The sequence below is a fragment of the Polyodon spathula genome, chromosome 40 (assembly GCF_017654505.1).
Source record: "Polyodon spathula isolate WHYD16114869_AA chromosome 40, ASM1765450v1, whole genome shotgun sequence".
Lineage (NCBI taxonomy): Eukaryota > Metazoa > Chordata > Actinopteri > Acipenseriformes > Polyodontidae > Polyodon > Polyodon spathula.
The window spans coordinates 3,269,710-3,281,920 of NC_054573.1; the positions used below are offsets into that span (position 1 = coordinate 3,269,710).

Consider the following 12,211-nt stretch of genomic DNA (forward strand, 5'->3'; position numbering starts at 1 on the left):
GAAGGGGCCTCCCAGTGTCCAGATGCAATGTTATGAGGTTGTTTTGAACAGTAAACATGCACATGAATAACTTTTAGATTTGCAATACCGTTGTTTTCTGCATGTACCGTCTCTTTGTTTTTTCCAGTTGCGCGATTTTCTCCTGGTCTACAACAAGATGACAGACATCTGCTTCAGCCGCTGTGCGAGCAACTTGAATTACAGGACTCTCACCATGGATGAGGTCAGGCTTCCTTCAGATAAGACATGCATTCATTAAAAAGACGATCAAGTTTGCTTGTCATGGTGTTTCGGAAATTCGTTTTGATAATTGTAGTCATTTCTCTTTCTCTTTCCCGTCCCAGGAGAGCTGCCTGGATAGCTGTGCCGGGAAGCTCATTCGTTCCAATCATCGTCTGATGGGCGCCTATGTGAAGCTAATGCCGACCATCGTGCAGCGTAGAATGGCTGAGTACGAGAAAAAGGCAGGAGAACTGCCACAGGCTGCAGAGGGTACCCCGCTGCCCGACTCGAATACCCCACTCCCCATCCAGAGTAACCTCCAGCCTGCAGACGCAAACCAACAGGCTCCTATCACACCTCCATCGGAAGATGTCCTAGTGACTGCACCCCCTGGGAGCTGAAAACGGGCATGACTGTTCTGCACAACAGCCCAGGACAACTGGCTTCTGCAGGTCATGCGCGGTCCTGACGAAGTGACCACCATGTAATGTCTCGCAAGCTTTTTGTGTGATACCGCGGTATGGAAATTATTATCGATATCGAACAATATCGATGTCATATCAAAATATCGCTGCTGGTGGGAGTTGTGTCCATGGTGCAATAGTGTAATCCTATCTCCGACTTTATCTTGGCTACAGCAAAAAACACAGGTTTATAGAGTTTACTAAAGGGAATAAAAAGGTCACTGTTACCAGATTAACTGTTTAAGTCATGTCACTGGAAATAAAACAAATGTTAATGAGGTAATAAATGCATTGCAGACCTTTTTAAATAAAACTGTTGAACCATGTGATTGATTGATTTCTTTATTATTGTATGAAACTGAAGACGAGCCTGTATGAAGAGAAACGAACGCTAGCTAACTTTAAGAGTAAGGCTGTGTCCACCCACTTTAAACACTCAAAAAGACTGTTTATTTTTTAGTTTTACATAAGATTTGTAATTGAAATTGTTTTTGGTGTTAAACTGTTCTGAAAACCCGCCATTTTTAGGAAAAGGGATACTGTTATATTCTCTGACTCCATGGCATCCTCCACTGAAACACTTTTTCTAAATCTAGACAGGAGTTAGTGTATGAAATTTTACATTAATAGCACGATAAGGGGTAGGGTTAGAGCATAGAGCACATTTATTGTAGATCTCAAATCCTTCAACCCATACATAACCCTAGTTCCACAGTCCCATTCTATAACACACATGTCATAGAGTCAGGTACTGCTAATGCTTAGACCACAAGTTAACACAAGTTACTCCAGATACACTGCTGTGCAAAAGTTTTTGCATGTTTCTACTCTTTGCATTTTTCACGTCTCAATCATGCAGTGTTTATCTGACTCTGCCGTGCCTTACATCAATTTAAAGGATCGTTAATGGCCTTTCTATTAAAAGTTGAGAACCACTGGGTAAATGTGTTGGACTCACCACTACAACACCTCACACCAGCTGCCCATGCACAGTTCGCCCTCGGTTGCCGTGATCATAAGTTCTTGGAGACCCTGATCAACGCGAACCAAAGACTGCTGGCCTCCACCACATTGGAACTCCTGAATGTGTACATTGAGGCACGTCCACACAGCACCCTCCTCACAGCTGAGAGATTCTCCGCAGAGTACAACCTCAGTAGGTACTGCAAACGAACTACAGAAACCAATAAGTAAACGCTCATTACAGAGTGAAGGGGGGTGGAATAGGTGGCAGGTTATCAAGTAAGGCATTGCAAATGAAAATCAAGACCCCTGCAGGAAAAAGCAAGGTTAAAATTCTCATCAAAAAACAATACGCATATGGGGTAAGGAAAGGAAGACATGTATATAAGATTAATCTATTGATTGATAATACTTATTGGCCAAGTATCAGTAGAGAGGAAGTTACACTAAGCAGATGAAGGGAGTCCTGTTGATTAGTTCCGAGTGGAATGTGTGAAACCCGTAAGGGATTTGAAAGAATAGAATATGACTTAATTACATGTAAAGATAAAGAGGAAAGGAAACTACTGTTACCAAATATAAAGAAAGCAGGGTGGAAATGACACATAGGAAAGTACCGGCTGCAGCAACAACTATTTGGGAAATATAGAAATGTATTAAAATGTACTAAAGATACAAGACAATACAATACATTACAAAACAGGTCTTGTTTGTTTCTTTATTAACCAGGAGTTGGCAGTTATAAGGCTATTAATAGGCTTCAAGCAGCTGTAAACTGGAAGACAGGAGCAGTCTGGCTGACACGTGCCTCATTTAGTTTTGAGTGTAGACACACAGTGAATGAAATGCCTATTTGTGACGTTTTGTTTAACCTTGTTTGTTCTGATTTGCGTTTCCACAACACTGAAAAGGCTGATAGCAAGATATTTCAATGACTCTTACCTGTTGCACGCTTCTATTAGTTACACAGGGTCTCAGAGTTGCAGTTTGAAAGAATCATGAGTAAACTTACACTTGCATTTTTAACTGGTACTACTCTAGGGTTAAAGAAAGCTGTCTGCTAGCCATGCTTTCAGACTCTTGCGCTTCCTGGATCATTTCACCTGGCGGGTGACATTGACTCCGCCTTTTCTATCGTTAATCAACCATCTGCTTACTGACTGCTTTCATCCACTGACAGGAGCCAGAACACACTGCTGAGGGGAAATAGTGGAGTGAAATCGTGTAAATGTGCCCAGTCTTAAAGCTGTGAAGCAGCCCTGGCCTGCACTGTACAGCTTCTGGCAGTGATGATGGATGCTGTCAGCTGTCCACCCTGCTACCATCAGTGTCCCTCATACAGGAAGGGACTCTGCCCTCAGCTGTAACCTGTGCCAACCTGCAGATCCTGCCAGCGCTTCAAACGATGAGCAAACTTCCCCCGCTACCCGTCCACACCCACCCCACCCCACCCCGCTCCGGAAGGCAGGGAAGCAGGGAAGCAGGGAAGCAGGGGCCAGACCCCTCCTCACTGATCCAGCAGCTGCCAGGGAGCTGGGAGCTGGGAGCTATGTGGGGGCTAGACACTGCATACCTAATGGAATTCAGCGACAATGCAAGCAGTGTCCTCAGCTCACCGCATTGTAAATCACAGAGAGGCATGGTAAAGCATAGGGAAGCATTGTAAAGAACAGAGAGGTCTGGTAAAGCATAGGGAAGTATTGTAAAGCACAGAGAGGTATGGTCAAGCATAGGAAGCATTGTAAAGCACAGAGAGGTATGGTCAAGCATAGGGACGCATTGCAAAGCACAGAGAGGTCTGGTAAAGCATATAAAAATTCATGCATGGTAAAGGCACAGCAGAACCATGGGGAAAGCAGTGGAAAACAAAAATAAAGACATTGAGAAAGACTTCCGGTCGAAATATTTGACATTGAATTTATTGTGTTTTTTTTTTGTATTTCTAAATGTAGCACTATTGAGTGTATATTGGTTGTGGATGGTATTCCTATACGCTACAGTACAGGACAGAGGTGAGGCAGCTGTACCTCCTATTAATAATGGAAGTAAGGCATTCAAACCACGATAATGAAGTGGGAATAAGGGGTGACACCCTTTAAGATGGGCATGAATAGCAAGGGGAAATAAAGTAAAAAACATCTTACTTTTCCATTAAAATTACTATTAAGGTCAAATGACAAAATTAATATAATTTTAAGGAGATAATTAAGGGATTTGGTCTTATTTTCACAGCGTTGACTCCAGTCTATAATGAACTCCCATTTATTATTATTATTATTATTATTATTATTATTATTATTATTATTATTATTATTATTTTATTAAACACTGTTAACATGACCAGTCTGGAACCAAACAGCTGGGTAATATAACACAATGTCTTCCAAGCATCATTCACCTGATTCTCACAAAATCTTTAATTTAGTCCTATTTTTTGATAGAGCTAAGAAAAACACCTATTCGTTTTACAAAACTAGAATCAAATAATAGGAGTTAATTATAGAGCGGTCCTCAATGCTCGGGCTGTGAGAAGTTGCCTGTCTTCACTGGGGATTCCACAGGGAGTATTAGCTCTGGTGCTTCTGCGAGATAGGAAAGACGAATCATCAGAGTCTGCACTACAGTGGACCCTACTGGGAACTGGAAGTAAAATAATTATTATTTGGATATGAAAAAAATATGATAAAGTTGTTAGATTCGTGACGAGATATTTGGTTTCTTTCAGTGGCAATGCTCCAGTGCACGGCCGTTGATTTCCTTTGGGACTCGTTATTTGCTTTAGTTTGCATTACTTTAATCCACATACCTAACATCTGACATGGCACAGTGGAGATTTGAGAGTCTTATAATCTCTACCGCCCTCTGTGCAGGTGGAGCAGAGAAAGAGAAAGAGAGGCTCTTATACTCTCTGAACAGCCTCTCTTTGCTCTGTGCAGGTGGAGTAGAGAAAGAGAAAGGGAGGCTCTTATACTCTCTGAACAGCCTCCCTGTGCTCTGTGCAGGTGGAGCAGAGAGAAAGAAAAAGAGAAAGGGAAGCTCTTATACTTTCTGAACAGCCTCCCTCTGTGCTGGTGGTGCAGTGAAAGAGAAAGGCAGACTCTTATACTCTCTGAACAGCCTCCCTCTGCTCTGTGCAGGTGGTGCAGTGAAAGAGAAAGGGAGGCTCTTACACTAGTAACAGCAAGGAGTAAACTACGTTTTATTACAATTCACACCGATGAACAAAAAGCGACAACAAAAAAAACAAGGAGACATTAGCACAGTACAAAAACTGTTAAAAAAACCAAAAAAAACAACCAATATAAATATGTACATCATTTACAATAAAAGTGGTATTTACATAGAAGTAGAAAAATGTGTTCAAGCACAAACTTGTTGATAGAGAAGGGCTGGGTCGCTTGGTCGTAGTTTTTATGTAACACACAGTTTCAAACTGAAGCAGGAAGACAGTCACCTGGTTAGCAACCAAGAGAGCTATTAAGGTTAGCCTGAGCATCCATTAACAAGGGATACACTGCAGCAAGCCGCACAATTCTGCAATATATCTGTGCCATTCGGAGCAGGAAGGCTTCACATGTCATTTGAATTGCTGTTTCACATGTTCTATTCCAGGGTGTGTGCAATCATTCGAAGAGGTACTGCGCTCAATTGCTCCCATACTGATCTTCTGGAGGACCCCAAATCCCAGGACTGAACAGCCTTCTATTCAAATCATGGGACTTTTCAACTGGACCCACAGGTGTTGAGAGATTACATGACTGGAGTCCAGGCACTACAGATTCTCCAGACAAGCTCAAAGCAGCTCAAAGCCAGGTAAAGGTAGCTTTAGAGAACCATAATGACTCAATACTGGATCAACTGAACCCAGAAAGACCCAGAACGCTTGCAAACATGTTAAAATAGACAAGGGTATGCAAAAAAGCAACAGACACTGGAAGTCACTTGACACAACCGTAGATTGAAAACAGATTCCCTGCAGGAGTTTGGGACGAGCAGCCCACAGCAGCTCATCTCTTCCTACACACCATTCACCCCATTGGGGGCATCTCCTCTAATAGTGCAGAATGGGTTGTTTTTTCAATGTTGCCAGTGTTATTCCTGATTCTTCACCTGCCAGGCTGTTCCATGCAATGGAGTTTTCTAAACTTCGCTCAGCTTGCAGTCACACCCTCTTGTCCTGGTCTCTATGCTGAATTGGAAGTCGTGTCTGGGGTTAACGTTATCTCTGCTGTTTAGGATTTCCTACCTGGTTTGTTTGTCCACGCTTCTCCCATTGCTATGTTATGCACTTACCATACTTGTGAATGTGTTTCATCATGCTTCTCTGGTCTTCACAATGCTTGATATGCTTTCACTGTGCTCTATTACAATTTGCTACGTTTTTACTAAAAGGGTGATAACTGGCAGCAGCCTAAAAGATACCAGTGATGGCTTTACACAACAATGCGTATTTGTGTATTGCTCTTTTCCCATCAATGAACAACAAATGCACTTCCTACTGCTCTTATTAGATGGCCCCTTAAACTCCCTGACTCCCTCTGGTGGACTCAAGCACCCTGACTCCCTCTAGTGGACACGCTCCCTGACTCCCTCTAGTGGACTCAAGCACCCTGACTCTCTCTAGTGGTCTCAAGCTCCCTGACTCCCTCTAGTGGTCTCAAGCTCCCTGACTCCCTCTAGTGGACACACTCCCTGACTCCCTCTAGTGGACTCAAGCTCCCTGACTCTCTCTAGTGGAGAAGCACCCTGACCCCCTCTAATGGACAAGCACCCTGAATCCCTCTAGTGGACTCAAGCACCCTGACTCCCTCTAGTGGACACGCTCCCAGACTCTCTCTAGTGGACATGCTCCCTGACTCCCTCTAGTGGACTCAAGCTCCCTGACTCCCTCTGGTGGACTCAAGTGCCAACTACGGCTCAGCCTTCAAGGCAAAATTTGACCACTAGTCTTTCGTTTTCACTAAGAATCAGGTGCCATGTCTCCAAACCCTATTCAATATTTGAACATGCTCTCTGTTAGTGTTGCACCTGCTTCATCATTACCTGTGGAGAATCGACCTGACCCCTTCAATGGCTTCTTCCCTGTCATTAACCAATCAGCTGCTTCCTCTATTGACTGACCTGCAGCCAGCAACATGACCTGGAAAACACCACTGAGGTGAAATGCCCCAGGAAGTGTAAAAGATAAGGATAAGGCATAGAAACTGAGAACTACAAAATGTGTTTCTTTCAAAACTGCACATTTGAGATCTGTGTCATGGAAGTGAAACACATGTACAATGTATGGAGTCGTCAGCTACAATTACTTTAAGAGATTTTAAAAGATGCCCCTCAAAGTGCACTTCTTGTAGGGTAGGATGAAAATAGAGACACAGACTCGGTTTGCCTTTTAGGAGAGAACACTACAAAACATATTATCCTGATGAGCAAATCTCAATTGAAATAAAATCGATTTTAAAAACGAACCTTACCAATACAGGTGCCCCACTGGTAGGTAATATTTCTTGGTTCAATTTTTCAAAACACAGGTTTTAAAAGTAAATATATAAAAAAGCTGTGAAATTCAACAAGCAGGGCCTCTAGCTGTGCTTACTGGCTTCATACAGCAGAATGTCGGCTTCCACACACGCGGGGTCAAGCTAAAAGTAAGTAAAGCTTGCCTGTCTTTTTCAATCCTGCAACGACGTCAATTTCTTGACCAGTAAAGTACCATCCAATCACAGGTCCACGTGCAGAAGCAGCATAGCTTGATCACAAAGAAATACAAAACACTTAAAGCCCTAACTATGCGTAACCCTTGCTAGCTACCTGCAATTAATAATGAGGAACCAGATACATCGCCCATCAATCGTGAAACGTGCATCCTGGGTTTGTCAATGGCAGATTCCTCAGTCAGAAACACTTTCTGAATGGGTGTGACCTCGGTCCCAGCTACCTGCCTGCCTGCCTGCCTGCCTGGCAGGGGTGCTCACACCTCCAGCTCCTCCCAGTCCGGGCAGTGGAAGTGGTTGAGTTTCTCTCGCTCCAGATTGGAGATATCCACTTTGGGCACTTCGGGGCCCTGCATCAGGAGCTGCTTCTTGGGAAGGGGTGCGGAGGGGGGTGGTGGAAGGGCCAGCTCGATCTCCTCGGGTTTGGGCAGGTTCCTGATCAGGTTGATGTACTCGCGCTGGTTGTTGATGCTTTCGACGGGCGGGCTGCGTTGACAGTCCTTTCTCCGGTGATAATGACGGGCGATCAGAAAGATGCAGAGAGAGATGACCAGGACTGCCAGCACTGAGAGCAGGATGATGATCACATACAGGGTGCCTCGGGAGCCTGGACACAGAGACAAGAGTACCAGCACAGAGGCTTCAGTCAAAAAACTCCAAAGCGTACCTTTCAAGTTTCTAAATAAACAACCTTGCATACTTGAAGTGGCTGAAATAAAATACCTGCTGTTTTTATTTCTAGTGTACTCCTTTTGAAAAACTAGCAATGTAAGAACCCTCAGATCTCACGGTGATGTATGCAATTATTCGGAGTGCCTCCTACTGCAATTCCTCTAACACTGATTTTAAAATTGAGGCGTGTGTTCAAGTGCTTTCCCCTGAGCCCAGGAGCTCAATTAAGGGTGCAACTGATGCCTACTGTATAAGACAGCATTTTAAAGTCTACTTTGGTTATATAAAGTGACAGTCCCTTACACACCTTAGTAAACTTTAAAAATGTTCCCTTAGTAAAAGCACAGAAAAGTGTAATAAAGCTCAGTGAAAGCATGGTAAAGCATAGGCAAGCATTTGAAAGCACAGAGAGGTATGGTAAAGCATAGGCAAGCATTTGAAAGCAGAGAGGTATGGTAAAGCATAGGCAAGCATTGTAAAGCACAGAGAGGTATGGGGAAGCATAGGGAAGCATTGTAAAGCACAGAGAAGTCTGGTAAAGCATAGGGAAGCATTGTAAAGCACAGAGAGGTCTGGTAAAGCATAGGGAAGCATTGTAAAGCACAGAGAGGTATGGGAAAGCATAGGGAAGCATTGTAAAGCACAGAGAGGTCTGGTAAAGCACAGGGAAGCATTGTAAAGCACAGAGAGGTCTGGTAAAGCACAGAGTTGCATATTAAAGCATATTAATAAGCATGGCAAACCAGGTTAAACTATAGCAAACAAATATTTTAACAGTGAGAAAAGCATGAGCAAACTACAAAATTAGCTTCCAAAATTACTTGGTAATCTTTAAAAAGGGTCTTTACACAGGGAACATATATTTAATGCTGTTAAAAGCTACTTAGTAGGTATTCCCCTCTGGCGACTGGTTACACAACTTGGGTTTCTTTGTGTAATTGAGGGTTCTGTATGAAGGCAGATATGTGAAATCCACCCAGTGTTTTAATACACATTGAAATGCAATCTTTGAGGGATTATTACTAGAGTGAGGTATTTGACGTGATGTATAAACTTTTTGGTGACACACCTGTATGGGCCTGTTTTAGTTCTGAGGAGCGGAATTCATGCTGCTATAAATCACGATTTGTTTTTTGTTTTTTTACATTGTCAATTATTTTACCCCTGTTTTTCATTTGAGAATGTACCCAGTTCCCCCACAACAGCTCAGGTGAACTGCAGGTCCTCAGATCCGCAAGCCAATTGCCTCTTAGACCAGGAGGAATGGGATTCTAGCCAGTAGGGGTCGCTGTAGCATGGGGAGGTCCTACGGGAGTCCAGAGTCAATGCAGTGCTGTCTGTGAAATCCGTAATCAATTTATTCTGACTAGAGGGAACACAGTCTGGCTGGAGGTATCCTAATGGTATGCAGCATGCCCGGGAGTCCAGTCCTATCTAACCCTGGCTGTTGGAATTAGTTCCAGTGAATCAGAAAGCTATCTTGCCCTGTAGGCATCTTAAGTTAGGCACACTGAGGGCAGGAAGATCTTTTAATCAAATAGTTGGAGAGAAAGAATATGCAAGGCTTAAATTGAAAGGGTTAAGGTAACACAAAGAATTCAGTCTAGTTTCAGTACACTGTGGATAACCACAGGACAGCACGGAGGCAGGCTTGCTGGTAAGAAAGGTCCTTGTTTTCTCAGTCCTCGTGAATTTCGACCTGCTTCCCTGTTTCAGGTTCCAGACTCCAAACCCAGGAGCAACTCGATCTGAATTCAAGTGTGATACTATTCCGAGCCCCACCTTTATTATATTATACTATACTGCTTGTGCATTCATGTTCCCGTTGTAGCTGAAGGCTTTTGAAGGCGTTGTTGCTTCTCGCTTTTTCTGTGTATAATAAAGAGCACAGGCATTTTCAGTTGCATTTCGTGTGGTCTACGCATTTGCTTCTTGTTTTCTCAGTGCATTGATCACTGTCTATTATTACCTCTCTGATAGTCCATTCGCAGGTTGCTGGCAGATTGCACCTCTGGTTAAAACTGTCACTGAAGTCTTAAGGCCAGGAGATATCAGGTAACTGTTTTTAAGGCACCTTTTTAAAAAGCTAGTTGAGGGGGTTATTGCAGGGCAGAATGCTGCATGTGTAAATAGCGTGTTTGGGAATGTAAGGTTGGCAGGGATGGGGTTAAATCTGTCTCTGCCAACAATCACAAGTGTGGTCATTCCCTAATTAGTTAACTGAGTGCTAACTAGGGAATGGCCGCATGTATAAAAATGGTGTCAGATGGGATAGCGCCCCCTACAGACTCAGAGCAGCCATTTCCCAATTAGCACTCAATTACCTAATCGGGCAATGACCACACCTGCGATTGTTGGTAGGGGTGGGTTTAACCCATAACTATTTTCGCCATGTTGCCCTAATACATCCCTTAATAAACCTGTTTGAAAATGTCACCTACAACTGCCGGAAATGAATGTGAACGTAACTGTGTGGTGCCGTTCTAAGCAGGCATCTCCTTGGCCTACCTTGGCAGTGCGCTCCATGGCAGGGGTCTTTCAGCCTCATGCAGTCCTTGCCCTCGTAGCCCTCTGGGCAGGTACACAGATAGCCGCCCTCGGTGCTCTGGCACAGCGACTCCTGCTGGCAAGGGTTGGAACTGCACAGGTCCAGCACTACCTACAGGGCAAACAGCAGGATTGATTACTTTCGATGCGTTTGCTCTCCAGGAAAACCCTATCAGGATGTAGCATCACCTTTTAAAACGACACCTGGAAACAGACACAGGTTAAACAAGTGATAATCAAGCACTGGCCATTTTCTGATCTCCTATTAGCTCTATTAACAATTATTATTATTATTATTATTATTATTATTATTATTATTATTATTATTATTATTATTATTAATCAATCAATTTTTTAATTATTATTAATCAATCAATTTTTTTTTTTTTTATAGCACCTTTCATAGTGGAACACCATCACAAAGCGCTTATAAATGCAATAATAATAATAATAATAATAATAATAATATTGAGTGTAATTATTTGGACGGCTAATGTGATCTGGAGCTGTCGCCAAAGGCCAGCACTAAACCCGGATCAACAGCACTGCACTTTTTAACACAAAAGAACAGTATTCACCACGAGCACTAGAGCACACTAGTGCTATTGCTTCATTACCACTGTTATTATTTACTGTTGCTTTGGATTTAAAAACCATTAAACAACATTGCACCTGGATTCTAATTGTCTGTCTGTTTATTAATTACTGCTGCATTACCTTCACCTGCACACTGTTAACCACTTTGCCACATGTGCTCATTTAGAAATGCTAAACTACACTTAATAAATACAGCTGGTATTGGAAGGTAAGTTAGCTACAGGGACCACAGCATCAGACACTGCATATTAAAGCTGATGCAGGGACATGCACTGCTGAAGTGAGGTGCTGTGGGAGTCTGCAGACTGTATAATGGCTTCTCCTTTGTGGGGAGCTCAGAGCTGTGTTTAAGCCACAGTTATTACCAGAGAGACGAGGCTACTTAACCTCTGCGATGTGGATTGCTTTTAAACAGGGTTGCCTAGCAACCTGTCGAGCAGGGGCTCTGGGACTGAGACAGCACTGGCAGTGTGGGCCTGTCAAAGCTGCAGCCTTCTGTATGTTCATTCAGAGCTCTGTTTAAGCTTTCTACCTCTGTGCCTTGTCACCCTGCATTGGAGGAGATGAAACGTAGGTATCCACTATGAGAGTATCTTTTATACAAGTGTCCCATAGTAAAATCCCTGCAAAGTGTAACAAAGCACAGTGAAAGTATGGTAAAGCATTGTAATGCCATGGTGAAAACATGGCAAACCTGGGGAAATGCATAGCATAACCAAGGAGAAAGCATGTGAACAATTATAAGGATATTTACAATGTGGGGGAATAATTAGAGGAGGTTATACAGAGTCACATGTGTATAATGCATTAATGTGAATATAGGTGTGGTTTGGCACACTTACACAACCCTCTAGCCTAAATTGCTTGTATTGCGTCAGTGTACAGATTTTTTAATTTTTTTTTGCAGAAGTCAAAACTTAGAGTTCAAGGACATCAAATTGCATCCCTCACTCTGTCCAAAATGACATCTGGAATATAGATGTCCAGTGCGCCTCTCAAAAGAAAGCAATCAATGAATCTATTACTGCAATCCAG

The 12,211-nt window shown here is 43.0% G+C and overlaps 2 protein-coding genes across 2 annotated transcripts in view; one reads left to right on the plus strand and one right to left on the minus strand.

The window, feature by feature from the left end:
* Positions 1 to 70: 70 nt before the first annotated feature.
* LOC121304855 (mitochondrial import inner membrane translocase subunit Tim10 B-like) lies at positions 71 to 1,008 on the plus strand (the record flags this gene model as incomplete). Its single annotated transcript, XM_041236265.1, has 2 exons — positions 71 to 223; positions 345 to 1,008. Coding segments are annotated over 2 exons (432 nt in total), but the record flags the coding sequence as incomplete, so codon positions are not given.
* A 3,837-nt stretch (positions 1,009 to 4,845) lies between these two features.
* LOC121304885 (protein jagged-1-like) overlaps positions 4,846 to 12,211 on the minus strand; it is a 45,391-nt gene continuing 38,025 nt past the window's right edge. Inside the window, exons 13-14 of the mRNA XM_041236300.1 lie at positions 10,541 to 10,691; positions 4,846 to 7,967 (exon numbers count right to left, since the gene is read on the minus strand). Coding sequence (XP_041092234.1) covers positions 7,618 to 7,967; positions 10,541 to 10,691 — 501 coding nt within the window. The 3' untranslated portion in view covers positions 4,846 to 7,617. The remainder of the gene's footprint in view (positions 7,968 to 10,540; positions 10,692 to 12,211) is intronic.